Source organism: Leucoraja erinacea, chromosome 1 (assembly GCF_028641065.1).
Source record: "Leucoraja erinacea ecotype New England chromosome 1, Leri_hhj_1, whole genome shotgun sequence".
NCBI lineage: Eukaryota > Metazoa > Chordata > Chondrichthyes > Rajiformes > Rajidae > Leucoraja > Leucoraja erinaceus.
The window spans coordinates 53,334,185-53,361,134 of NC_073377.1; the positions used below are offsets into that span (position 1 = coordinate 53,334,185).

The following is a 26,950-nucleotide window of genomic DNA, read 5'->3' on the forward strand; positions in this document are numbered from 1 at the left end:
AAACCTCACCTATCCATGTTTTCCAGGGATGTCTGATCAACTGAGTTAGTCCAGTTTCTACTGTCTTTCTAAATGTGTATATTGTCATCTATGGTCAACTGCATGGAGTTAGGTAGCATGCCTTGATGACTAATGACCAGTGTTTCCAATATCTGTGGAGATTAAGTACTTTCAGTGGTTGGTTATGATGCATATCAACTGCGTTAGTAAAGACCTGGACTCCACATCTCGCCTATCACATGACAGATCAACTCTGCCCTGCATCACTTGGTCAATAATAACATGCACGTCAGGCTGTTGTTCATCAACTGCAGCTCGGCATTCAACACTACCATCCTCTCTGAATTTACAATCAAACTCAGAACTGGATGTCTGCTCGTGCTATGTAATTTGATACAAGACTTCCCCCACTAGCTGCAACCTCTGGGAAGAAGGTTCAAGAGCCTGAAAGCCATGACCACCAGGTCCTTCCCAACAACCGTCACGCTGTTGAATACTACAGAATATTAACACCTCGGCAACTATGATCTTCTATGGTTATGTGTTTTTGATTGTACTGTGCACTTTGGTTTTCACATGTTTACCTACTATTACTTTATTCATTTTTTGTATTATTGATCATTGTTTTATTACTTTAATGGACATTAAGTTACAACAAGTAAGAATTTAATTGTTCTGTTGCTGGTACACATTGCAATTAAAAAATTGACTCTTGATCCTTGACTCCCCCCATAGTCATAGAGTGATACAGCATGGAAACAGGCCCTTTGGTCGAACTTGCTCACACCGGCCAACTTGTCCCAGCTACACTAGTCCCACCTGTCCGCGTTTGGCCCATATCCCTCCAAACCTCGCTGAGGTGTTAATTTCTGAAGCTACGCAACAATGACATGTGTTACATGCAACAGTGTAACATTAAAATAATTATGGCTGTTGGGGTTTCTCTTAAATTGCAACAACAATAAGGAAAATTAGGGGTGGCTAGGCTTGCATCAAGAGTCAAGAATGTTTTAATGTCATATGTCCTAGATAGAACAACAGAATATGTAAACATGCTGCATCACAACAGAATATGTAAACATAGTACATTGTAAACAATATGATAAACAAAAGAAAAAAATAGCCCAGTATGTGTATATATACACACATACTCACAAGTTTACACATACTCTTTAATCTTCTCGGGAAGTAGAGGCGTTGATGTGCTTTATTTATAATTGCATCAGTGTGCTGGGTCCAAGAAAGATCTTCAGAAATATGTGGAACAGCTGAGTTTATAAGAATAAGAAGAGACTTGACAAACATCAGGTCCTGAGCAGTCCTCGCAGGGTGATGTGGATAGAATGGTTCCTATTGGAAGAATATAGAACTGAGGGTCCATTTATATACGGGGTTGGCTGTTTAAGGCAGAATAGGCAGTTCCTTTTGAGAATCGTGAATCTTTGAAACTCTCTTCCTTAAAGGGCAGTGGATACATTCTTCACCTATTTTTAAGACTGGTAGAACAATTCTTGACAAGCAAGGAGGAGCACGATTGCCACTGATAAGTGGGAATGCAAAATTGTGGTCACAATCAAAGCTGCCAAGATCTTTGGTAAATGGTAAAGCAGGTTTGATTAAGGGGCCAAATGACTATGCTTCCTAACTTGTATTTTCACAATCTCTATCTGAAACCTGATTAAGTCATTTCATTATGCATATGTTTTCTGTTTTACTGTACGCACAGCAGTTTGAAAATGGAACAATATTATTTTTGCATAACTTGTTTCAGATGAACAGCTGAGAGTTGTCAATAAACATTTTGTGGTCTGTGGCTTAAAGAGTTTAGTGCCTGGGCTCAGGAAAAGTTTGTTTCTATATTTGAGTTTGAATTATAGTGTCATATTTTGCCTATTTAGACTTTTTCTTTTGCTGTTTGAGTTGCGTTTTGTTTTGCCTGGGGATCCAGTTGATGGAGAACTTCCTATTGTTATCAACAGAGTAGCAAGCCTTTGTTTCTTTCTGTGGGTTTGCTAGTTTTCTATCAGTGGCTGCTTGAAAAATGTGTGTCTTGCTTCATTGTTTGCTTTATTTTTGACAGAAATAAATTCTATACGAAATAGAAAATTTGCAAATTTAATACACAGAAAATGCTAGAAATACTCAACAGATCAAGCTGCCTGAAGTTCGTAGTATTTCCAGTATTTTTTATTTGCATTCCATACAAGAGGTCCGTTAATATGAAACTTGCAGTTTGCAAATTTGGCTGTATATCACCTGCCGTTGGGGCAATTTGCGTTTAATTTGGACTTCAATATGTGCTTACACGTATGTTAATGTTGTGCCAACCAGCATAATTGACGGCCTCGAGCCAAGGTTTATCGTCACGTACCTAGGTGAAACTCCTTTTTTTGCATGCAGTTCAGTACAAATCTTGTTATAATTTAGCACAATCATAGTTATGTGCAAGTGTGTAAGCATAGTAGATTACACTGAAACAGCACACATGAATAGCCATGTTTCTGAAGCTGTCTCGCAACCTTCATGATCAATGTTCTTGAATGTAGAGTCTTAACCTAGCTTTAAAGGGCTGTTGTCTTGGGAGTGGAGCAGGGTTGGAGTTACGGGGTCATCCTTGCCAGTCGAAGCTGTCGACGTCCTCCACCACTGCTCCATGCTGCTGCAGGCCATGTCCGATATGCATTCTCACTTGAGGGGTCTCCAGCATCCAACTGATTTTCCCAGGGCATCCAACTGATTTTCCCAGGGCATCCAGCAGCCTTTTTCCGAGCTGACCTTAAAACACCCAGAGCGCTTGCAAGGGCTCAGTAGGCAAGCCCCCAGCCCGCTCACTGGTACCATTCCTCTGCACCGTCAGTGAATTTCTCCACTGTCTGCGCTTATGCTGAATGCATGTGAAGTAGGGAAAACTGGCTTAATTGTGCAATGTTAATTTGATAACAATGCTAAATTGGTCCTTTGTGGTGCTACCAGGATTGTGTGTTGAGCTAACATGGAGGATTTTACTTATTTCTCGTGATCATCAGATTCTTGCAAAAAACACAGTGCTGGAGTAACTCTGAGTTAGGCAGCATTTCTGGACCCATCGTGCTGATAAATTTTGATTTGGTTTGAGTACGCTTTTGCCGTTTTCAGATATTTTATGAAATCTCCAGGTAGTGATGAGGTGTTGCCTTAATGTCTAAGGCAAAGCCCAGTTGATCCCAGACATAAGAGTTTCAGTTAATTCCCATCCAATGTAATAGGATTGGATGAGAGAGCACAGCATCTGCTGGAACATGGAAGGGAAGGAGGATGCGAATGGAGGGAGGGGTCCTAACAAGGAAGCCTGGATCAGCAAAGATTCTGAAGTCTTTTTGTAATGCAGAATCTGTGGTCTGTGACCCGTTGCCTGTTGAAAGGAAGGGTGAAGCTATCGCAGTGCCAGGTCTGACTTGCATGCTAATGTGAATGGTGGGCAAGTGGTGAGAAATTACTGCAGCTTTGAACTCCCTGAGGAGTCCAATAATAGGATGCATGCAGCCTGCTAACTTTGGGGTCTTCTGCATTCCCACTAGTGAATGAAAATGTTGAAATGGCTCTTGTTTACACGCAGTAATGTTGATAAATGCCTCCGATTGTGTTCAGAGCATATATCGTCAGAGCAGCGAGGTTCCTGTCCTGCCATTGGCAATGGGTGGGCTGGCTGATAAGTGACGGCAAGAGCCCAGGCTGTGGGCAGTGGTGAAACCACACTTGCTGCCATGGTGAGAGTAGGTGATCTCAACGCAGTCACCGCCACAGTGCTGATTAATACACAAAGGGACACAAAGTGCTGGAGTAACTCAGCAGGTCAGGCAACATCTGGAAACCGTGGATAGATGATGTTTCGGGTTGAGAAAGATTATTGATGGAGAGGTCAGTATCTGTGATGGGTCGGGCAATGTCTACCAACTTTGTCTGTAGCCAACTTTGATCTTGGTCATTCGAGTTACATTTCAGTTTAGTTTATTACATGTACCGAGGTGCAGTGAAAAGCTGTTACTGCGTTACCAAACCAGACCCTTGAGGCAACCAGTCATTATACTCTCTACCGTACACCGACTGACGTTCGGCCACCTACTGAACTCCTCAATCATCTAAAGTAGTGGAGATTTTGATGAGCTTTCTTTGAGAGTATCAATATGTTAGGCCCAGGACAGATCTTCAGGGACATGGACACCCAAGAGCAGGGGTGTCAAACTAATTTTAGGTCATGGGCTGGATTGGGCAAAATACGACCATGCAGGCAGGATCAGTTGTGCACGCGTGTGTGCTCACACAGCTTTCGTTGCCTTTCTCTCTCTCTCACTCTCACACAACTGCTGCTCTCTCTCTTACTCTCACATACGCTCTCACTCTCTCTTTCTCTCTCTCTCTCACACACACACACACTCACTCTCTCACACACACACGCACACTCTCACACACACACACTCTCACACACACACACACACACACTCACTCTCACACACACCCTTTCTCTCTCACTCTCTTTGTCTCACTCCCTGTCACTCCCTGTCACTCCCTGTCACTCCCTGTCTCTCTCCCTGTCTCTCTCCCTGTCTCTCTCCCTCTCTCTCCCTGTCTCTCCTCCCTGTCTCCCTCCCTGTCTCCCTCCCTGTCTCCCTGTCTCCCTCCCTGTCTCCCTCCCTGTCTCCCTCCCTGTCTCCCTCCCTGTCTCTCTCTGTCTCTCTCTCTCTCTCTCTCTCTGTTTCTCTCTCTGTCTCTCTCTCAATCAATCAATCAGTTTTATTCGTCACATTGCACATAAAGTGCAAGTGAAATGAATTTGCCAGCAGCGGTACAATGATAAAGAACACACAAAAACACACAAAAAAATTGAACACAAACATCCACCACAGCATTCATCACTGTGGTGGAAGGCACAAAAGTTGGCCAGTCCTCCTCCATTTTCCTATGTCTCTCTCTCTCTCGTGCTGCCCCTTTAATTGCTCATGCGGCATCAGATGCTTGACCGCCGTGAGTGCGTGCGGGGAGGGGGTGGAGACAATCACGTCAAGGCTCCGCTCACCTCCACCCCTTATTCCGCCGTGACGCGATTGGCCGACACCAGCGGATGCGACCCTCCAATGCGACCCGTCCCGTTGTCCGTCAACGCATGAGTGTCAGATCACATATGCAGATTGCCATAGAGACAGAGAGCCGTTGCCATACAGATACATAATAAATGATCGTGAGCATACTTTTTTGCCCCAAATCATCCCGCAGGCCCGATAGGACCCCTTTGCGGGCCGGTAGTTTGACACCTCTGCCCAAGAGCTTGAAGTGATTGATTTATCCCCGATTATGTATTTTCAATCCACTTGGGGATAGTGGAGGAACCAAAATCAGAAAATGCTGGAAACACTTCAGCAGATCAAGCAACCTCTGTGAAAAGAGGAAAAAGTTAATATTTTGGGCCTGAGATCTTTTATTAAATGCTCAAGGATAGAGAAGGGTTATGCAAGTGGTGCTTTACCTGAGCCTGATTTCATTTCACCTTTGTGTACCTGTTGTAACCTTTGCATAGCACATGTGAATTGGGAATCTTGTCGTCTCTCCAAACTATTCAAATAAAAATAGTGTTTTTATTGCTGTTCTAAGCATTAAGTGTTGTAGATTCCCCTTTCTCTCCTTGAAATGGCTATAAGGATCTAAGATGGTAGAAACTGGGAATTGGAATTGAAATTATTGTAATTGCCGTTGAATTAAGATCCTGATACTACAGTGACTTGAACCAATAATCGGACTTATTTTACGGTTTGGCCATGAACTTGTACCTCGTGGGACCTGCACAGAGGTTGTAAATTTATGCTTAGGCAGATTGGACAGATAGGTATTGCTGCTGCCTCGCAGCTCCAGTAATCTGGGTTCAATCCTGACAGAGCTCTCTGTGCATGCATGTTTTCCCTGTGACCACATGCGTTTCCTCCGGGTGCTCTAGTTTATTCCAAAAATCTCAAAGACGTGCGGAATATTCGGTAAAATGACAACTGGAAAGTGCCCCTAATGTCGGCAGGCAGTACAATTGTTGGGAGTGGGGGGGGGAAATGAATGAGCAATGGGATTGCTCCGTATACTTGCATAGATTAAATGAGCCAAATGGCAGACCCCTATGTTGTAAGGAAATATAGAAATATGGAGAAAATTATGCCACATATTACACATAACATCCATTGTTTTAAATGTAGTTCTCTCGTAGATTTTCTGACTTATCTGGACATTGGAAAGACTGAGGATCAATTTGGAAGGTAGTAAACTAGAAATCAGTGGCATTGATATCCCCTTTTCCTGGCTCTCAAAAAAACCCAGTAATGCATTCTTTGCTTGACATATGAGTGAAAACGTCCATATCTTTGTCTTGTCACTGCTAACTAATTTTTGCAAAGTGATTTTACTTTCTGCTGGATGAGAACACATGCTGCCAATTCCTAAGTTTACCATTATGATCTAATATTCAGTCAAGATTGCTGTAACTGGAAAATTCTTTGACTAATGAAAATATAATGACTCAATTTCAAATTGTATGCTTTGAATTTTTTGTGCTTGTTTTCGCCATTTATTTGTGATGATTCACTATAATGTGTAGCTCCATCAGTTGCATTTGTTAAATCTCAGCAGCTGTTTGCTGCAGAACTCGCTGGTACAGAAGATCTGCTTTAATTGTCCCTATTGTATTGCAGAATTGCCAAGAAGATTAATATGTCAGAGTAGATTTACGCTATTGCAACTAGATGTGGGTTTAATCCTTTGAAAACTAGGTGTAATGCAGCCTACAGTTTACCTCCATTTTTGCTAACATACCCTTGACTGCTTCATAGATGGAAAACTACTCAATATATTTGGTTATACTTGCTTGAATTGTTTTGGGGTTTATCAGCCTTCAGTTTTCCAGTTACTCTGCCAAGTAATCTAAATTGCTGAAAGATATAAAAAAATAGGTGCAGGAGTAGGTCATTTAGCGCTTCGAGCATGCACCGCCATTCAATATGATCATGGCTGATCATCTAAAATCAGGACCCTGTTCCTGCTTTTTTTTCCCCATCCCTTGATTCCTTTCGCCCTAAGAGCTAAATCTACTGTAACTCTCTCTTGAAAACATCCAGAGAATTGACCTCCAATGCCTTCTGTGGCAGAAAATTCCACAGATTCACAACTCTCTGGGTGAAGAGGTTTTTCCTCATCTCAGTCCTAAATGGCCTACCCCTTATTCTTAAACTGTGACTTCTGGTTCTGGACTCCCCCAACATGGGGAACATTTTTCCTGCATCTAGCCTGTCTAATCCCTTAAGAATGCTATATGTTTCGATAAGATCCTCTCTCATGGCTCTATACAACTGCAGTAAGACCTCCTTGCTCCTGAACTCAAATCCTCTCGCAATGAAGGCCAACATGCCATTAGATTTCTTCACTGTCTGCTCTACCTGCGTGCTCACTTTCAGTGACTGATGTTCAAGCACACCCAGGTCTTGTTCCCCTTTTCCTATTCTGACACCATTCCCATAAATAATCTGCCTTCCTGTTCTTGCCACCAAAGTGGATAAGCTCACATTTATCCACATACTGCATCTGCCATGCATCTGCCCATTCACCCAACCTATCCAAGTCACCCTGCAGCCTAATTGCATCCACCTCACAGCTCACAATGCCGCCCAGCTTTGTGTCATCCGCAAACTTGGAGATGTCACATTTAAATCCCTCATCTAAATTGTGAATATATATTGTAAAAAACTGGGGTCCCAGCACCGAGCCTTGCGGTTTGGTCACTGCCTGCCATTCTGAAAAGGACCCATAAATTCCTACTCTTTGCTTCCTGTGTGCCAACCAGTTCTCTATCCATGTCAATACCCTACCCCCTATACCATGTGCTCTGATTTTGCACACTAACCTCTTGTGTGGGACCTTGTCAAATATTTTTTTTAAGTCCTGGTACACCAAATCCATTGGCTCTCCCTTATCCATTCTATTTGCTACTTCATCAAAAAATTCCAGAAGATGAGTCGAGCATGATTTCCCTCTTCATAATTCCATGCTGACTTTGACCGATCCTGTCGCTGCTTTCCAAATGTGCTGCAAAAACATCTTTAACAATCGACTCGAACATCTTCCCCACTACCGATGTAAGGCTAACTGGTCTAAATGATCATCAATGCATCCACAATTTCTAGGGCCACCTCCTTGAGTGGGATGCAGACCAACAGGCGCTGGGGATTTATCTGCCTTCAGTCCCAACAGTTTACCTAACACCATTTTCTGACTAATGTGGATTCCCTACAGTTCCTCCCTCCCACTAGATCCTCGGTCTCCTTGTATTTCTGGGAGATTATTTGTGTCTTCCTTAGTGAAGACAGAACCAGAGTATTAGTTAAACTGTTCTACCATTTCCTTGTTTACCATTATATATTTTGGGAAAGGTTGATTATCTCTAAATGCAGCGGTTTTCTGATTTTATTCTTAAATTTCTTTCCCGAAGTATTGTACTTCTGTTGTCCTTCCCTCTTTTGTTTTAGTAAAAGGACTAAACATTTGCGTTAGACCTTCTAACAAGGTTTTGATTTCCTGCTTGGGATCTTTTATAATTAACCGGTGTTTTTGGCTCAAGATCCAAGTTGCATTTTAACAAATCTTTGCTTCCAAACCGCGTCGCACAACATTGCGCTTCCCTGGTTTGTAAAAAATTAGGCCAGGCAGTGCAACAAGAAAAATTCCTCCTCTTTGACCAGGATGGGGTAAAAGAAACATAACTTCTGCCATGCCCACACTCCTGTTGAGATTTCTCTCCCATGTGCTGGTGATGGAGGAACACGGTGACTCGGTGACTAGAAACAACGGCTGAGAATTATGAAGTGTTGCGATTATGTGGACGGTTTCCCTCACTCCCATGGTCTTGGATAAAATGTGGTTAGGAGTAATTAGCTCTCGGTGCATCTCCTGCACAAAGCAGCAATTTTTCATTCACTTTCATGACTTCTTCAATTGATTACATCTTTTGTAAAATAAAAGGGAAACGAGTATCTCCATGTGGTTTTTTAATTGCACTGTCTGGCATGCAGATGAGATGTTTGGCAAGATGATAAGTTTGTTTATTTCTTTGCTGCTAAAATGCTTTTCTCTTTCCTTTGTAGGTTTCCACTTAAGTGGTACTGTAACAGAACCTGCCACGCAATCGGAACCAGAAACTGTTTGCAATGTTGCTATCAGCTTTGATCGTTGCAAAATTACCTCAGTAACCTGTGGCTGCGGAAACAAAGACATCTTTTATTGTGCGCATGTTGTTGCACTCTCGCTGTACCGGATTCGCAAGCCAGATAAGGTCAAATTGCATCTTCCCATTTCAGAGACACTTTTTCAGATGAACAGAGACCAATTGCAGAAATTTGTTCAGTATTTGATTACCGTGCATCATACAGAAGTTCTACCTACTGCACAAAAACTAGCAGATGAAATCCTTTCCCTAAACTCAGAAATAAATCAAGTACATGGTAAGTTTTGCATGTTTACTTGGCATAAATTTGTACTGTAAAATATAATATTTTTCTATACTATTGATTTAAACCTATATATAGTTATTATCCATGTGGGATTTTAAAACTAGAAGGAATGTCGCAAAGTCATGAACAAATACATTTAGTTCAGTCGATTCTGTGTGGTTCAAAACTATTCAAGATTCTAAATGAAATGTGAAGAATTGCTGAAAATATCACTAAAACCTATTGTAGTTTGGATTGAAACCATTGCTCCCTTACTCCAGTGGTTCCTTCATCCTCTGCTCCCATTAACGAACGGATAAAGACTTGAATGAGGTTAAAAATTGTCATAACCGGCCATTACCGTAATATGTTAATATGTGTTTATTGTTTTTTATTGTATTATATGTATGACTGCTGCAATTTCGTTCAGACTTCGGTCTGAATGACAATAAAGGCTATCTATCTATTACCAGATTTGGTTTGATTAAATTTAAACAGTTTTTCTATCCTGCTGTTCCTCAACTACTCAAATATTACCAGGAATGCTGGAAAACTCCCTGTTCCTCGTGAAGATCTATCCTCTTAAACCTCCTCCTCCCTTGTCAACATCCCAGTTACCCTTCACTCATTTGTGGCTAAGATAAAGACAGTTCAATTGAACCGCTTGTTTTATTCCTATTCCCTAGTCCACCAGTATTTCCAGTGCCTTGGTCCCATATAACCATATAACAATTACAGCACGGAAACAGGCCATCTTGGCCCTTCTAGTCCGTGCCGAGCACTTACTCTCACCTAGCCCCATCTACCTGCACTGAGACCTTAACCCTCCATTCCTTTTCCGTCCATATACCTATCCAATTAATTTTTTTTAAATGATAAAAACGAACCTGCCTTCACCACTACCACTGGAAGCTCATTCCACACAGCTACAACTCCCTGAGTAAAGAAGTTCCCCCTCATGTTGCCCCTAAACTTTTGTTCCTTAATTCTCAAATCATGTCCTCTTGTTTGAATCTTCCCTACTCTCAATGGGAAAAGCTTATCCACGTCAACTCTGTCTATCCCTCTCATAATTTTAACGGCCTCTATCAAGTCCCCCTTAACCTTCTGCGCTCCAAAGAATAAATACCTATCTTGTTCAACCTTTCTCTGTAACTTAGGTGCTGAAACCCAGGCAACATTCTAGTAAAACGTTCCGTGAAGTTTTTTTTTTCCTTTTTATCCAACTGTCCTGCCATTTTCTGTCTAAGCGCTTGAACAAGTGAAACTATTTCCAGTATCCAAGATCCTACCTCAAATAAATAGTTGACTATCCGTGCTCCCTTCCTGGGTCTAATATTCATAGAATGGATTGTAGAGAGTGTACAATGCACAAAGCTATTTGTTGTAACGTTGATAAAGTTATGGGCCAAATGGAACCAGCTTAGGTGGGGCATCTAGGTCAGTAAGGGCAAGTTGGGCCAAAAGGCTTGTTTTTCTTACTATATGACTCTGACTCAGCTGTAGCTCTGTAGTTTATGGATCTTAAGGTACATGTCCAGGCACTTATTAAATGCAAGGAGGATTTCTGACTCCACCAACCTTTCACACATCTAATACCTACTCCCTGACCTCAAACTTATACCCCATGTTGTTTTGACCTCTGAAGAAAATTGATCCTTCCTATTTACTCTTTTTAGATGCTTAATTTATTTTTGAACCTTAGTCAATTCTTTTCTCTGCCATCTCTGTTCCAAAGAAAACGATACCAGTTCATTAAATCCATTCCCATAGCCCCAATATTCTAGTACCAGCATTCTCTCATAAATCACTTCCCTTTGTGCAATCACATTTCCTATAATGTGACGTTCAGAGATATTCGTGTTAGTTGAGCGGTAAATTTAACTTTTGTTACACTGTCAGCATTACCTCTTTACTCTTGTATTCTATGCGAGATGAGAAGAACTTTTTTACCGAGATGAGAAGAACTTTTTTCACACAGAGAGTGGTGAATCTCTGGAACTCTCTGCCACAGAGGGTAGTTGAGGCCAGTTCATTGGCTATATTTAAGAGGGAGTTAGATGTGGCCCTTGTGGCTAAGGGGATCAGGGGGTATGGAGAGAAGGCAGGTACGGGATACTGAGTTGGATGATCAGCCATGATCATATTGAATGGCGGTGCAGGCTCGAAGGGCCGAATGGCCTACTCCTGCACCTAATTTCTATGTTTCTATGTTTTCTATGCCTCTGCTAATATGGAATGGCTTACAGTGTGTGATTTAAAAAAAAAAATGTTTTTAACGTTTATGACCTATCCTGCTACATTTTGGGTTACTGAATGTTAGTTGATAATGTTAACGTATGTTTCCAAACATTAGTTCCCCCTGCCTCCTCCTCGCTTCCAGGTCTGCTTGCGTCATCTGTGCAGAAAACTGACCTAGCAAGCTACTGCCCAATCTCCACCCACATTCCATTTGGGGCCCTTCACATATCCTCCCTCCATGCACCTCACCTCTGCTACTTTACCCCAATTTCCCCCTTCTTCCCCCCCCCCCCCCCCCCCCCCCCCCCCCAAGTGAAACCAATGGGGTATTTCTCCAGGACGTTTCAGCAAGCTGAAAGTTCTTGATGAATTAAGGGTTTTGTTGTTGGATTTACTGAGCACTTGGCTAACATTTTTCTTGATTTGACGTACCACTCTTGGGAACATTTGAATAGCCTTTTATTAATTATTCTGCTAAAATGGTTTGTACAACCAATGCAGTTAATTGGCCAATGTATATTATGCCTGGTATGTAGGTGAGAGGAGGAATCTGGGCAGAAATGGAGCGGAAAATAAAAATGTGTGATTAGTGTTCATACTTGGTGCGCTGAAGGCCCTGTTTCTCTGCTCAATCTCTCTGATGCTGCGACATGGTCTGCTGAATTAATGGACTTGTAGATGTAGGTTTTATGTCACTTCCGCTTGCATCTTCCTAATTATTTTTTACCTTTTAGATTTTCTGCTTTCAGTGTTTTCTTTCTTTGGCCAGTTATACTTAAACCATTATATATTATATTTTTAGAGTCATAGAGTGATTCAGTGTGGAAGCAGGCCCTTCGGCCCAAGCCCACACCGGCCAACATATCCCAGCTACACTAGTCTCACCTGCCCGCATTTGATCCATATCCCTCCAAACCTGTCCTATCCATGTTCGATGGATCAATTTTTAGTTAAACTCTTTTTATTCTTGATTTTTGTTTAGTCACCTCTATATTCCTGTGGTTATTTCTGCACTCTCTGAATTTAGTCATAATAATTGGTCTTCCAAAACAGACTGATTTTAGGCATTTTTCCTATGAGATTGTTCAGCGATAAATGCCTATGCTTATGTTTTCTCTTCCCTTATTGGATTTTGTTTTCCAACTAAGCAGTCAAGATCATTTTATCTGGCCTTCATTATGAAATTGTGGTTTAAAAGCATTCTGAGGTTTAACTGAGAATCGGAATGGTTAATTCTGTCTTTGCATGTCATTTTTTAAATTGTTCTTTTAACATAAGAATCTAATTTAATTTGAAATGAAACTAAACTTATTATTTAATGGATGAAGGTGCCCCAGACCCGACAGCAGGAGCAAGCATAGATGATGAAAACTGTTGGCACCTGGATGAGGAACAGGTCCAGGAACAGGTTAAACTCTTCCTTTCCCAGGGTGGTTACCATGGATCTGGAAAACAGCTAAACTTGTTGTTTGCAAAGGTATGGATTTTTACACTTTTCTCCTTATAGCTGATGTGCACGTATGGGTTGCAAGCCTCAAATAATACAATAATTGACGATTTACAGAAAGCAAATCAAATGACTAGTGAGGAATCAAAATTAATTAGTCTAAATATTATCATCTGCTCTGTTGTACTCGTGCTGATGGATTGATCATTTTTATTCTAAATTTGGTGGTTTCTGGTCATCTATACATCAATTTTAATATATTTGCATGGCACTATATTAGGTTTCAAAATGCATCTCAAGCTATCTAACATTGCTTAGAAATATGGCGTATTAATAACAAATTTACTGCTTTGAAGAATAAAGAATATCTTTCGATTTGGTTTCTAAAGACAAGCCATTTAAAAAATTCAATTGAGACTTAAAAAGAAATCCTGATCAATATTTTCTTAGAAAATGTTTTGGTGGTCTATGATGTATAAACCTCTTGTTGCTGATGTACAATTCTCAATTTCTATACATGCAGAATGGATTTCACCTTTTTAACACAATTACACGAGAATGGGGGAGTGTTAATTATTACTGGATAATCTTGTTAAAGAGCTGTTGTTGACATGACTTCAAAATGCAAGAATGCCAACTTTTTCGAATTTCTTCCATACAACAATGCAACAATATCCTTTCCTGCTTTTTAACAAGTGTATTTGAAGGCTGCAGAGTAACAAAACTGTGCTGCAGTCTCAGTAGAGAGCTACATTAAAGAAATAGGTCAAAGTTGCACTGAATCACTTTTTTTATATGTCCCCAGTTTCCTATGAGCCTGATTGCTCACCAACATTGCTCTTAATAGTGGATTGTCCATTGTATTTTAACATTTGTTTTCCTTTGAAAATAAATGTTCTTTAAATCTAGCTCAAAATCCAAGGTGCTGTGTTACAAATTTAAAAACAATTGGTCTCTATTCTTTGCCTCCCTATCTTGTTGATATTGTGTGCTATTAGGTACAGAGTGATTTTTTTCCGATTGTAGTTTTGGAAAATGCTTAGCTAGTGTGCTGAAGCAGCACGATGGGATGGTAAAATTTGAATTAGCAATGCAATTGTCTCCTGAGCCTGCCCATGTGCTGACCTCTCTTTAGGCTGTGCTCAATTAAAAAATGACCAAGTAAGGGTTCAATAAAAATAAAAGGGGTGACTTTTTCTATTTTTCCTTCCTCTGGTAGAGATATAGGTTCACATTGGTTATTAGACCACCTTGATAGGTTGTAATAGAAGCCTGTGAAAGTAAGATGTGGGGAAAAGATGTCCTTTATTAACTTGGATGTTTTAAAGATAAAATCTTACATACACTCTGATCAATTTACAGTCATATGTGCGGAAAAAAATTGCCCCCGAGGTCCGTCTTGAATTTCTTCTCTCTCACCTTAAGCCTATCCTCAACTCTAGAAAGAAGATTGAGTGTTCACTTCATCCATGCCCCTCATGATCGTGTACACCTCAATAAGGTCACTCTTGAGCTTCCTGTGCTGCAATCTCTCTCCATAATTCAAGCCCAGGTAACTTCTTGGTGAATCTCCTCTGCATTCTTTCCAACTTAATGACCAGAACTGCATGCAGTGCTCCAAGTGTGGTTTCACCAACGACAAATTTGATGCATGTATTGAAGTTATAGCACAGAGTCAGACCATTTGGCTCAACTTGTCCATTTCCCCTGTTATTGAAGGAATTGGTTTTATTCATATTTGAAACCTGTCCTTTCCCTTCAAGTTGATTTCATTCCATCCAACTATTTAATGCAATCCTAAAGACTGACACGGTTTATGCTTTGACTCTAATCCTGGAATTAAATTCCAATTTAAAAAAAAAAATCTTTCTTCATAACTATATTTCCTTAGTTCAAGAGATATCCTAGTGAATTTGAATCTCTCAAATCATAATACCGTTCCCACGTTGCCAAACTCAACGTCATGCATGATGGCGTTAAATGCATAAATCGATAAGGGCTCATTGCTATCTTTTTTTTCAAACCTTGTTATATAAAGTTTCTAATTCTATTGACTTCTGCTTCATCTTATCTTCCCAGCTTTAATATTCTATTTTAACCCCAATTTCCTTTACTCTTCCACAATCCAGCCTACCATAATTTTCTTTGATCTGTTAGTTTAACTGTAAGTATATCACTCCACATTTAAATTACAAATAATACATTTTGATCTATTTCCCCTTCCCCTTCTGATCAATATCTGCTTGTTTCCTACACAATCCACTTAGTATTACCAATACCTTTTTAGGCCATTCTATCAAGATCTATTTTGTAATTTTCTCACCTGTTAAGCACACCGTATGTTTGTGGGGAACTTGGTGCTAAAATGTTTGTAGATTACCTGATTCTGGCACAATGTTTCAGATTTTGTAAATTTTCATTGGTCACACTTGGCTTCTGAACCGTTTTTTATCCTTGTCCCTACTCCAATTCTACTTAATCTTCTGTTGGAATATCATGTTTGGTGCCTTGTCATGGACTTTTCTATAGTCTATTTAAACTGCATTTTTACTATTTACCATATTTGTTACATCCTCAAATAACTATGTGATGTTGCAAGCACAAGCACGCTTTTTCAGTTAAAAAATGAAGTACTGGAGGAACCAGAAGAGTTCCTGACCTGAAATGTCATCCATTCCACCCCGCAGATGCCGCCCGGCCTGCTGAATTCATCCAGCACTTTTCTTTTTTTGCTCCAGATTCCAACGTCTGAGGACTCTTGTGTCTCCACTCTTTTTCAGACTTTTGTTAGTTTTACATTTGTTATTACTTTTCATTATTTTTCTCTGTCTAAATGTAATTTCATTCTTAATCAGACTCCAGTGTTAACTGCCTTGCAAGGATCCAGCTTCTTTGATTCTCCCTTTAAAAGAAGATGCTTATAAGTGGGGTGTGCTGCATTTCGGGATGTCAATCCAGGGCTATTCACTTTCACAGAGGATGGCAGGGCCCTGGGGAGTGTTGTGGAGTGAGGGATCAGGAAGTGAAGGTATATAGTTCCCTGAAAATTGTGTCACTGATAGATAGGGTGGTGAAGTCTTTTAATGCATTGGCCTTCATTAGTCAGGGTATTAAATATAGAAGTTAGGATGTCATATTACATTTGTACAAGATGTTGGTGGGGTCCTGTTTGGATTATTGTGTTCTATTTTGGTCACTCTGCTATAGGAAGGATGTCATTTAACGGGATAGAGTGCAGTAAATTTACGAGGATGTTGCCAGGACTTGACGGCCTGAACAATAGGGAGGCAGGCTTGGACTATTCCTTGGAGTGCAGGCAATTGAGGGGTGATCTTATAGAGGTGTATAAAAGCATGAAGGGGAATAGATAGGGTGAATGCACAGAATCTTTTATCCAGAGTAGGGGAATCAAGAACCAAAGGATTAAAGTACGAGGTGAAAGATTTAATAAGGATCTGAGGGGCAACTTCTTCACTCGGGGATGGGGGATGTTAGGCAATGAACTGCCAGAGGAGGTAGTTGAAGCATGTAATATAACAACATTTCAAATACATTTGACAGGAACATGGATAGGAAATATTTAGAGGAATATAAGCCAAACACAGGCAGGTGAGCAAGTGTAGATGGGGCATATTGGTCAAGTTGGGCCAAAGGCTTGTTTCTGTGCTGTCTGTCTCTATAGCATTTCCATTTTGTTGAAGGTAGATACTGTTAATCGAACACTGTTATTGCCCTCAACTCTAAAGTATTGTCATCATTAACTTTGGACTAATGAGAGAGAACTTGATACATTGTGTTCTATGCAATGATTCTATGATTCCCACTTTTTCATGATCGTATTTTATATTTCTTCATCTTAATTTAGGATTCCACATTCCAAGGGAGTCATTTTACTAAAATCAGTGATTCAGTGCAACTCTGACCCATTTGAGTGCAATTCTCTGCTGAGACTGCAGCAAAGCTATGTAACTCTGCAGTCTTTGAATCACCATCTCTTTATGATGGTTTAAGTGTGTTGTAAATTGTGATTGATTTTCCTGATCAATTAAAAGCGTCCATTCTGAATGCAACACTTTTTTTTGCATTTTCTATATTATACTGCATTTGTGAGAGGCTGTCCTTGATATTTTACCACGGTAATCAATCAGACCTACTAGGGTGGTGTTGTACATAGTATGTCAGTGATGACGGAGAAACTATTCCAAAAAGATTGTCTTATTTTCCCAATAACACAGGTCAGAGAATTCTGTTTACAGTGAACATAGAACAGTACAGCGTAAACACAGGCCCTTTAGCACACGATGTCTGTAAACCATGATACCAATTTAAACTAATCCGGCTTGCCTGCACATGTTCTATACCCCTTACAATTATGATGTATGTTTTAAAACAGTTTATCCAGGGTTATATTAGGAGAAGGACGAATTTGTACTTTTTGCTTTACTGCACAGTTGATTCAAGCAGGGAAGTCCCTCAACTCTGATTATTGATAGGTCTCTGAATACTTAATGAGCAACTGAATGACATCTGCTATTCTAATAAATTGTCTATTTAACAGGTGCGGGAGATGTTGAAGATGAGGGATTTAAATGGTGCTCGAATGTTGACGTTAATCACAGAGCAATTTATGGCTGACCCCCGTCTATCTCTATGGCGGCAACAAGGAACAGCAATGACTGACAAATATAGGCAGCTCTGGGATGAACTGGGTAAATAAAGAGTTCTGTGGAATTAACTTTCTTGTTTAACTTGGAAAATTGAACTTGGGCAGAATTTTTTTTTTTTTTTTTAATCATCATGTTTGCAAGGAAATATGACTTTCCTAGTAGTATTCAGTTCTTATAGGAACGAGGAACTGCAGATGCTGGTTTACAAAATAAGACACAAAGTGCTGGAGTAACTCAACGGGTGAGGCAGCATCTCTGGAGAAGAGTCCCGACCCAAAACGTTACTAATCCATGATCTCCATAGACGCTGCTTGACCTGCAGAGTTACTCCTCAATATTTAGGCCTTGTTGGAGACTAAAGTAAAAATCTTTTCTCTATCCCAAAAATCTAAGCTAGCTTTAAGCTTTGTGTTAAGCCTCTGATCAGCCTGACCTGTTCTCTGAGCCGTATTGCTGCACAATTACATGTTTTTGCATTAGTGCTTTACTTTCAATAAATCCCAAGTTTCTCACATCCAATCTTTTCCTTATCACTTTAGCAAATCAGTTTGTCAGATAGCATTCCACAGAGTTTGCTATGAATCTTGGTAAGAGTGAGAGCTGGGAATAAACAATGGATATTTACAATGCTTCACTTGTAGACAAGGTGGTGTTGATTTGTATATAGCAGTTTGTGCGACACTATTGGCTGCTGTACATCTAGATTTTACATTGTTTGAGATGCTGGTATCTACCATCACAAAAACAAACACGGGGTTTTTAATGGTAAATGAGAACAAAATAAGTTTACTTGTGTTGCTGTGCAGATGTACAGAAATCAGCTGATGTTTGAGCACAGAATAAAAAAAGTAATATGTGGATTTAAATTGAGGTTGCGTGAGTGATATTTGCTCAAACTGTCTTGAATTTGGAAGAAGAATTTTCGTAATTAAATCATGGGAGTATATATATATTGTGTATATCTGCTGGGGAATTAAAAACAATTGAGGGCATGATCAAAGCCTTAAAGTAATTAAGGACTAAAACTTCATTAAATGAATATACTGGATCTCTGAAACGGTGTTCCCTAAAAGTGGATGCTAGGTCAAATTCAAGATTACATCTGAGATTTCTGTCATATCGGAGTACTAAATGAAAATGGAATAAAGGTGGATAAATTGAATTGATAGTCAGATCTGCCAGGGTCTAATTGAGTTGTGGAACTAATTTCAGCAGCTGAAAGGCCTTTTCCTGTTTGGTTTGGAGATGCAGCATGGAAACAGGCCCTTCAGGCCACTGAGTCCACACCGACCATCAATCACCTGATCACACTTGTTCTGTGTTATCCCACTTTCTCATCGACTCCCTACACACGAGGGGCAATTTACAGAGGCCAATAAACCTACCAACCTGCACGTCTTTGTGGTATGGGAGGAAAGCAGAGCAGCCAGAGGAAACCACTCAGTCACAGGTAGAACGTGAAAACTCCACTCAGACAGCACCTGAGGTCAGGATTGAAGCCGGGTCACTGGCGCTACGAGGCAACAGCTCTGCCAGTGGCTGACCAGAGTGAGAGCAAATCCAGATGAAGGTAGTCACCCTCCATTGGATATTGTCATTAAAAGGATTTTATTGCAAAAGTGACTGAGGTAATGAGCCTTAATTCTTTAATCAGTCCCTGATTTATTTTGAATGATCAAATATAGTAATCATGATCTAATTGCCAATTTCACAATATCTGCAACTTGTATTTTTACTTAATACAGCTTGGTACAGCAAATTAATATTCTTCTATTAATTTGTACTATCTTGTCCACAAAGCAGTTGTAAAAATTTTGTTTTCAAACAATTCTACATTGTGATATTTGAAGAAAAGATTTTGTAAGATCAATGAACATAACGATCCAACGGCAATGGAATTGTCCCAATACTAATCAGAAATCCATAGAAATCCTATTCGCCTTTTTTTCTGGCCATGGACAGATGTTGATTTAACAGGCAGGAAAGTTGTGGACAATTAAATCTGCAATTTTGGTAGCCAGAGGAAACATCAGTCATGTTTTGAGGGTGAAAGATTAGTTGAAATTGCTGTGTGTCAAATCATGCTTACTTTTGACATGGGAATGTAATCCCATTGTTATTTTGTGTTATGGCACCAGGATAGACCTACTAGAATTGAGAACATAATGTTCACTCATTGAAATAAAGCAGTTCAAGATTAATCTTTAGCACTGATGTAACGTGCAAACTGAGATCAAAGAAACACATTTGTAAAAGGCATAGATTGCAAGTAGGTGCTATTGTTTATAGTATGATATGGTCAGATACTTAACAGACTGTTTACAAGACTGATTAACATTGATGCATCAGAGAATATTTCAAAGATTTGTTGCACGTCCCTTTGATTAAGGGATCAAGGAGCAGGGAAGTTAATTTACATAATTTTTACATTCATATGCAGTATTTATAGTTTCCATAGCCTTAATATGGTTAGTTGAAGTGCTGCGATTTCCCTAGATTTTCCTGTGATTTCCAGGTTTTCCATATGAGGCAATCTTTTAGGATGTTGTCATTTTAAAAGGGGATTGGGCCACAAGAGAAATGCCTACTATTCCCTGTTTGGATATTTAGTATGATTTTGAGCAGGTAGATCGACTAATTTTCATCTGAAAGACAGAATCAATCTTTGGAAATTATTTGATGAACCCGTTTCAGGAAAAAGAGGTGATTGTATTACCAGAAATAGAGACTTGTATAGGAGTTCACTGGCACTTTTCTTTCAAGCTTCACATTTGAAAGGTAGAAATTCCATTGCTACTGATTCTTGGTGATATGTAACACTGTGTCTGTGCCAAAATAATTCCTAATAGCATTTGTGTCTTTATCGAAAAGTGAACCTCCTTACCATGATGTTTCTCTTTCATATTTCCAGTTACTAGTTTTCGGGATTCCCATGCCTTGTAACATGCAGTGGCAAAGTACACGCTGTCAATTTGTTCTCAGCCATTTGTTAATTGCCCTGTGATTTGTTGCTAGGTTAAGTGTGGAAGCAACTTAGTGCAACAGTACTTCTGGACATTTTCACTTTTGCTCCTTGCCATATTGGATGGATGTTTGTTGGTTTGATTTTCTTGCTCCATTGTATGGTACATCTCCTCAGAACTGCAGTGGATAACGGTCATCTCACAACAAAAGTCATTGCATTTTCCTGAATTCCCAAATGTCAAAATTGCAGAATTCAGCAACTGAAAATGTTTTGTAAAGCCTTATATTTCATGAGTGCTATATAAAGCATCTATACTCTTGCATTCGTGAGTTTGTATTTATCTGAGGGTCTAGGTATGAATTGCATTATGCTTTATGAAGCATTTTTGGTGACTGAATTTTGCTGAAACTTGCAAAAAAAAAATTAAAGAGACATTTATGGGAATTAATTTGGGTGAGAATATGAAAACTCTGTCATATAAAAACAGATGGCTAGAGAGAATGCAAGTAATATATGCATATATATGAAGCATATAGTTTGCACCAAAATTGTTTTAATGGAAACTGAGTTGTCAGTGCATTGTTTCCCAATATTTCAAGGTCTCCTTATTAATTTTGTTTGCAGGATCGTGAATATTCCTACAAAGAAAATGGTAATTCAAAAGCTTACATTTTATTAACTCTAATATTGTCAAAAAAGTGATGATGTTTAATGCAATAGTAGGAACAATGGTTGCGTGGGAAGAAGGTTGCAGTTCCATTTCAAATTGCATGTTGCAGTTTAGATTTAGCAGAGGAGGGGAATCACACATGGGAAGAAAAGGTTGTCGTATTTTCTGTTGTAAAACTGTAAAAAGGTTTTGCGTGCGTAAAAATACTTGCTTTTTGATTTGTGTCCATTAAGTAGAAACAAGGAAGATGGATATTTAACAGTGAGACATACGTCCATTCTCTGCACAATACTAGGAGTGCCCTGCTCTCCTTCATAATACAATGAGATATTTTATGCCGCGATAAAAAAGTCGTTGATGTTTCAATTCCAAGTGACTGAAGCACCTGACCACGCGGTAATTATTAAACATTGATATCATGTCTAGTTTGGACCACGTTCATTCTTTCTGTAATGTACTGTTATTAGCAGTTGAGGCCAGGAAGGTTCAAGTTCCAGATCAATGCCTTGTTCAGTAAAATGTTGGATGTTAACTTGGTAATGTTTGTTTCCTCCTTGAATATTGTAAAAAAAAACACAGCCAGAGACTATTTATAAATGTTAAATTAACAAAACAGATTCATAAATTGAACAAAGATCACATTGACTCTTGGAATGCAGTTAAACTAAGTCTAGATCCCTGGTACACAAAAATGCTGGAGAAACTCAGCGGGTGCAGCAGCATCTATGGAGCGAAGGAAATAGGCAACGTTTCGGGCCAAACCCCTTCTTTCCAGCATCTGTAGTTCCTTCTTAAACACTAATTCTAGATCCCTGCTCTGTTTAACACTGGACTTGACAATATTTGTGAATATTCCGATATTCCAAGCCTTTACAAACTTGAGGATGATGCAAGAGGAGGTTGTCTTTATGATGATGCAAGAGGAACTTATCTTTATACAATTATATACTTTATTAAAATAATTAGTGGGTATTAATTGGGGAAAGAGAATGCTCATTCTCCACAACATTCGCAACATCTGAGCTTGGTTGTTCAGGAAATTGAGGTAAATCCATTATGTGCAGGCAGGTGATAGTTGGTCTTGGAATCATGTTTGGCACAGACATTGTGGCCCAAAAGGCCTGTTTCTGTGCTGTACTGTTCTATGTCAAGATTTTGCTGCTGCTGCTGCTGCTGCTGCTGCTTGGTTCATGGAAAATGGGTGTAACAGGCAAAGCCAACATTTTTTTACCAAATGTCCAGTTTCACTTAAAGAGATTAGGCTGAGCTGTGGTAATTGGTGCAGGAGAAAATGAAATGGAAGAGGATATAATTTCAAGCAGGTAGGAATAAAGAAGAGCAAACATTACTGCACCTGGCACACAGAGAACCTGGCAGTTGTATGCAGGAGCTTAACTTTTCATCAAGTAAAATGCTGCAAGACTGATTTAACGTTTTCCCCTTGAATTGTTCAGAGGTCAATTAGGCACAATGCTTGAAAGGTTAAAATGGCTATTGACTCTAATCATGGTGCAAAAGGTAGTGAAATCTGGTTTGAATTGAATAGGTTATTGCATGGGTTGCATCTGATGATTCCTTAAAGCTCTGTGCTTTCTGATCTATGTGTAGGGGGTTCATAGCTTGGAAATCATGTCTATCTTTTCAGTGCCAGCTCAATGACTAGAGGGTAGATAAGGTTCCTGCTCCATAACTGGTATTATTATTCTGTGCAATAACAGAAGGTGACACACAGACTGCAGAAGTGAAGAGCCTTTTCATGTGAGTAGAATGGCTAGCTTAACTCTGTGCGCTGGTGACAGGATCACATTGCTTCAAGGCTCTGCTTTGGAATTAAATGCTGAGTACTACTCGATACCAGGCATTGCAGCAATTTTTTTTTGTCAGCAAATGGGATCTGCAAGTTAATTTGTGTTTCTGCAGGCTTCTGGCTGTGAAATTAAATTGGAAGCCTTTTAGCCACATGGAGAAGCAAGACCTGAATACAAATGTCACAAGTCGCAGTCAGAAGCCAACTGCGAGACGATCACATTCCCACTTTGTTGCGAGACTATTGCAGATGATTATAGTATGAGGATTACATTTGAGGTATAATGTGAGGTTCGCCACTCACAGCAGCATACATACTGCAGTTGTGATTTCCTTTTTGACAATACAAACAAGGGAACCTTTAAGCCTTTTTTTCCACAGACACAAACCTCTTGTTTTGTGGCAAAATACAGACCTATCCTGAATGAACTGCTAGTGAAAGAGTTAAAAGGAAAATTAATTGAAATTGGTACTGCAAAACAAGCATTTATTGCTATAGTGTACCACGAATGAAACATTATGCTTGTCATTCCTAAAGCCAGCCATAATTGGAGCTGCTACTGTTATCAAAGCTGAGCTGTTCTCATGACAGCCTAATAAAGCTGAAACTGTTAAATTAAATCCCTGATGCTTAATCTGATGAAACTACTGAGGCAGAAGAATATTAGATGAGTGTCTGGTATTCTTCAGAGTGATGGACCCCCAAACAGCTTGTCAACACACTAAGATTGCAATAACAGATTTAACGGCAGACTAACTCTGCCCTTACAAATATTGGAAGCTCCAGCCAAGATAACTCGCTACTTGTATTAACTGTAAACGGTCTTTGTTTGGTGTCAAGTCTTCGGTTCTTTTTATTTTGCAAAATTACTTGAGAAAAATAATTTACGATGAAAGGCAAATGGCAATTTGATTCTGTAGATAACTTTTGATCAGATTCGAACTGTTATTAATCTAGTTCTGTCAAATTATTTTTACCAAACACGTACTTTTTGTTTTAATTGGCATTGTATTTTTTTTTTTATTTAATTGGCTGAAGCCTCTTTCTTCTCTCCATCCCCCATCCCACTCAAAGAATCGCTGTGAACAAAACACGAGACTAGCAGAAATTGTTTAGTGCACATTCATGCACACATATGGCTGGACAAGAACAAGTCGTGGACTGTTAATTTACTTCAACCTTGGTAGTTTTTAATACAGCTTGTAGTTTGTTTCCAGCAAATGAAAGGGTTTGTAGTTTGGAAGAGAGCAGTGATTCCTACTTGCCATAGATAGCACAGGTAATCTATTGCATTAATCAGGCAGCCACTGTAAAATGCACGGGGAGTGATTAAACTATCATACACAATACAATCAGCTTGAAGCAGATGTCAGGACCAATACATCAAAATTTAATTCAATAACGGAGTGAATTAGGACAAAAAGAAAACATTCTGTTGTCAGAGAATCGGACCTCCATTGCAGCTTGCTTCATCCTGGCCTTTCATTGCTGAGCCTGCAGACTCTCCAGTTGTCTGCTGTACATTATCAAGGTCTGCCTGTGAGGAAAAAGTAAACGGATGGTTGCCCTGATTATCAAATTTATATCTATGTGCTTACACCATTTCAAATGTACCCTTCATATGCGCTGAAATTCTTGTAAAATTATTATTAAAAGACAAGCATGAAACGGTTAAATTTTGTTGCACCAAATTTTGGAATCAACACCATGGTGCTTATTACTCCCTCTTGATTCAGTGTCGCAGCTGGTGGAGCTGCTGCCTCACGGTGCCAGAGACCTGGATTTGATCCTGTCCTCGGGTGCTGTCTTTGTGGAGAAGGCATGTTCTCCCTGTGACCATGTGGATTTCCTCACACATCCCAACGATGTGTGGGTTTGTATGTTAACTGGCCTCTGTAAATTGCCCCTAGCCTGTGGAGGAGTGGATGCGAAAGTGGGATGACAGACGAGTGTGAAAAGGTGATTGATGGTTGGCATACACTTGGTGGGGAGGGATGGTCTTCTTTCCATGCTGGATCTAAGGACAACAGTAACGCTCACAACTGAATACTAGCCTCTTAACTTGAAAGAAGTTTAATATTAGGCTGCACTTCTCCCAAATCCTCTACATTTGGAATATTTATTAGAAGGCCTTTGCCACTCATCACAAACCGATTTGCCATATGAACAAACTCTCACGCTTGTCTTTGTCATTTCTGGTTGCTGCTGCAGTTTACATTTTGGTAGATCAAACCAGGGCAGGACCTGCACATTAAATGAGTTTGAGTTTAGTTTGTTGAGGCGTGTACCGAGGTACAGTGAAAAACATTTATTGCGTGCTAACCATTCAGCGGAGAGAAGAAACATGATTACAATTGAGCTGTCCAGAGTGTACAGATACATGATTAAGGGAATAGCGTGAATATCCTTTAGTGCATGATAAAGCCAGTAAAGTCCGATCAAAGGTAGTCTGAGAGTCTCCAATGAAAGAGCCCTGGAAAGTACACAAAAATGCTGGAGAAACTCAGCGGTTGCAGCAACATCTATGGAGCGAAGGAAATAGGTAACGTTTCGGGCCCAAACCCTTCTTCAGACACTGGAAAGTGCTGTGTTCTGGGAATGCAGGTGTCTGGTTTCCTTAAAGTGGCAAGTCAAATGGACATCTGGTGGAAAAGATGTATGGCATGCTTGCCTTTGTTGGGAAGGGTAGAGAGTACAAACGCTGGTACATTGCCATTAAAGGATGTTATTAATTGGAAAGGGTGCAGATAGATTCATCAGGATGTTACCTGGTCTTGAGGTTGAGTTATGGGGTGAAGTTGGATATGCTGGGGACTTTTTCCTTTTGAGCATAGGAAGTTGAGGGGTGACCTTATTGAGGTATTGAGGATCATGAGGGGCATGGATAAAGTGAATACTCATTAGAGGACACAGGTGAGAGGGGAGAGATTTAAGAGGGATCTCAAGCAACTTTTTCAGCCAGTGACTAGTCTGTATCTTGATTAGCTGCCTGAGTAAGCGATAGCACCAGTTAGAATTACTTTTTTTTAAATACATTTGCAAAGATATATGGTTAGAAAGGGTTTTGACATCTGTGGAGCAAGAGCAGGCAAATGGGGCTAGCCCAGTATGGCACAATGGCACAGCAGTAGAGTTGCTGCCTTACAGCGCCAGAGACCCAGGTTTGATCCTGTCTATAGGTACTTGTCTGTACAGAGTTTGTACATTCTTCTCATGACCTGCGTGGGTTTTCTCCGAGACCTTTGGTTTCCTTCCACACTCCAAAGACGTACAGGAATGTAGGTTAATTGGCTTGATATAAGTACAAATTGTCCCGCGTGTGTGTGTGTAGGGTAGCGTTAATGTGCGGGGATTGCTGGTCGGCACAGACTCGGTGGGCCGAAGGGCCTGTTGCCATGCTGTATCTCTAATCTAAATAATCTAAACTAACTCGGATGGCATGGACAAGGTGGGCTGAAGTGCCTGTTTCTGTGTTGAACAACTCTGACACTGCTCTCTATTTGTTTTTCTTTTTTAACATCCATAAATTTTAGCCCATCTAAGTAAGTTGCTTGTTTCTTGTCCTCCATCCAAGCCTATTACATGCCTGTCCTTGCTGAGTCTCATTGGCGCACAGCTCTGCAGCAACTCAATTAAAAACAATTCATTCATGTGTATGAATC

At 40.0% G+C, this 26,950-nt stretch overlaps 1 protein-coding gene across 2 annotated transcripts in view; it reads left to right on the forward strand.

Annotated features, from left to right (window-relative positions):
* Positions 1 to 26,950, forward strand: part of LOC129696750 (zinc finger SWIM domain-containing protein 6) — a 187,680-nt gene that overhangs the window by 113,313 nt on the left and 47,417 nt on the right. For both annotated transcript variants that reach the window (XM_055634904.1, XM_055634895.1), the window contains exons 2-4: positions 9,147 to 9,503; positions 13,061 to 13,209; positions 17,738 to 17,888. In XM_055634904.1, the coding sequence (XP_055490879.1) occupies positions 9,147 to 9,503; positions 13,061 to 13,209; positions 17,738 to 17,888 (657 nt within the window). The remainder of the gene's footprint in view (positions 1 to 9,146; positions 9,504 to 13,060; positions 13,210 to 17,737; positions 17,889 to 26,950) is intronic.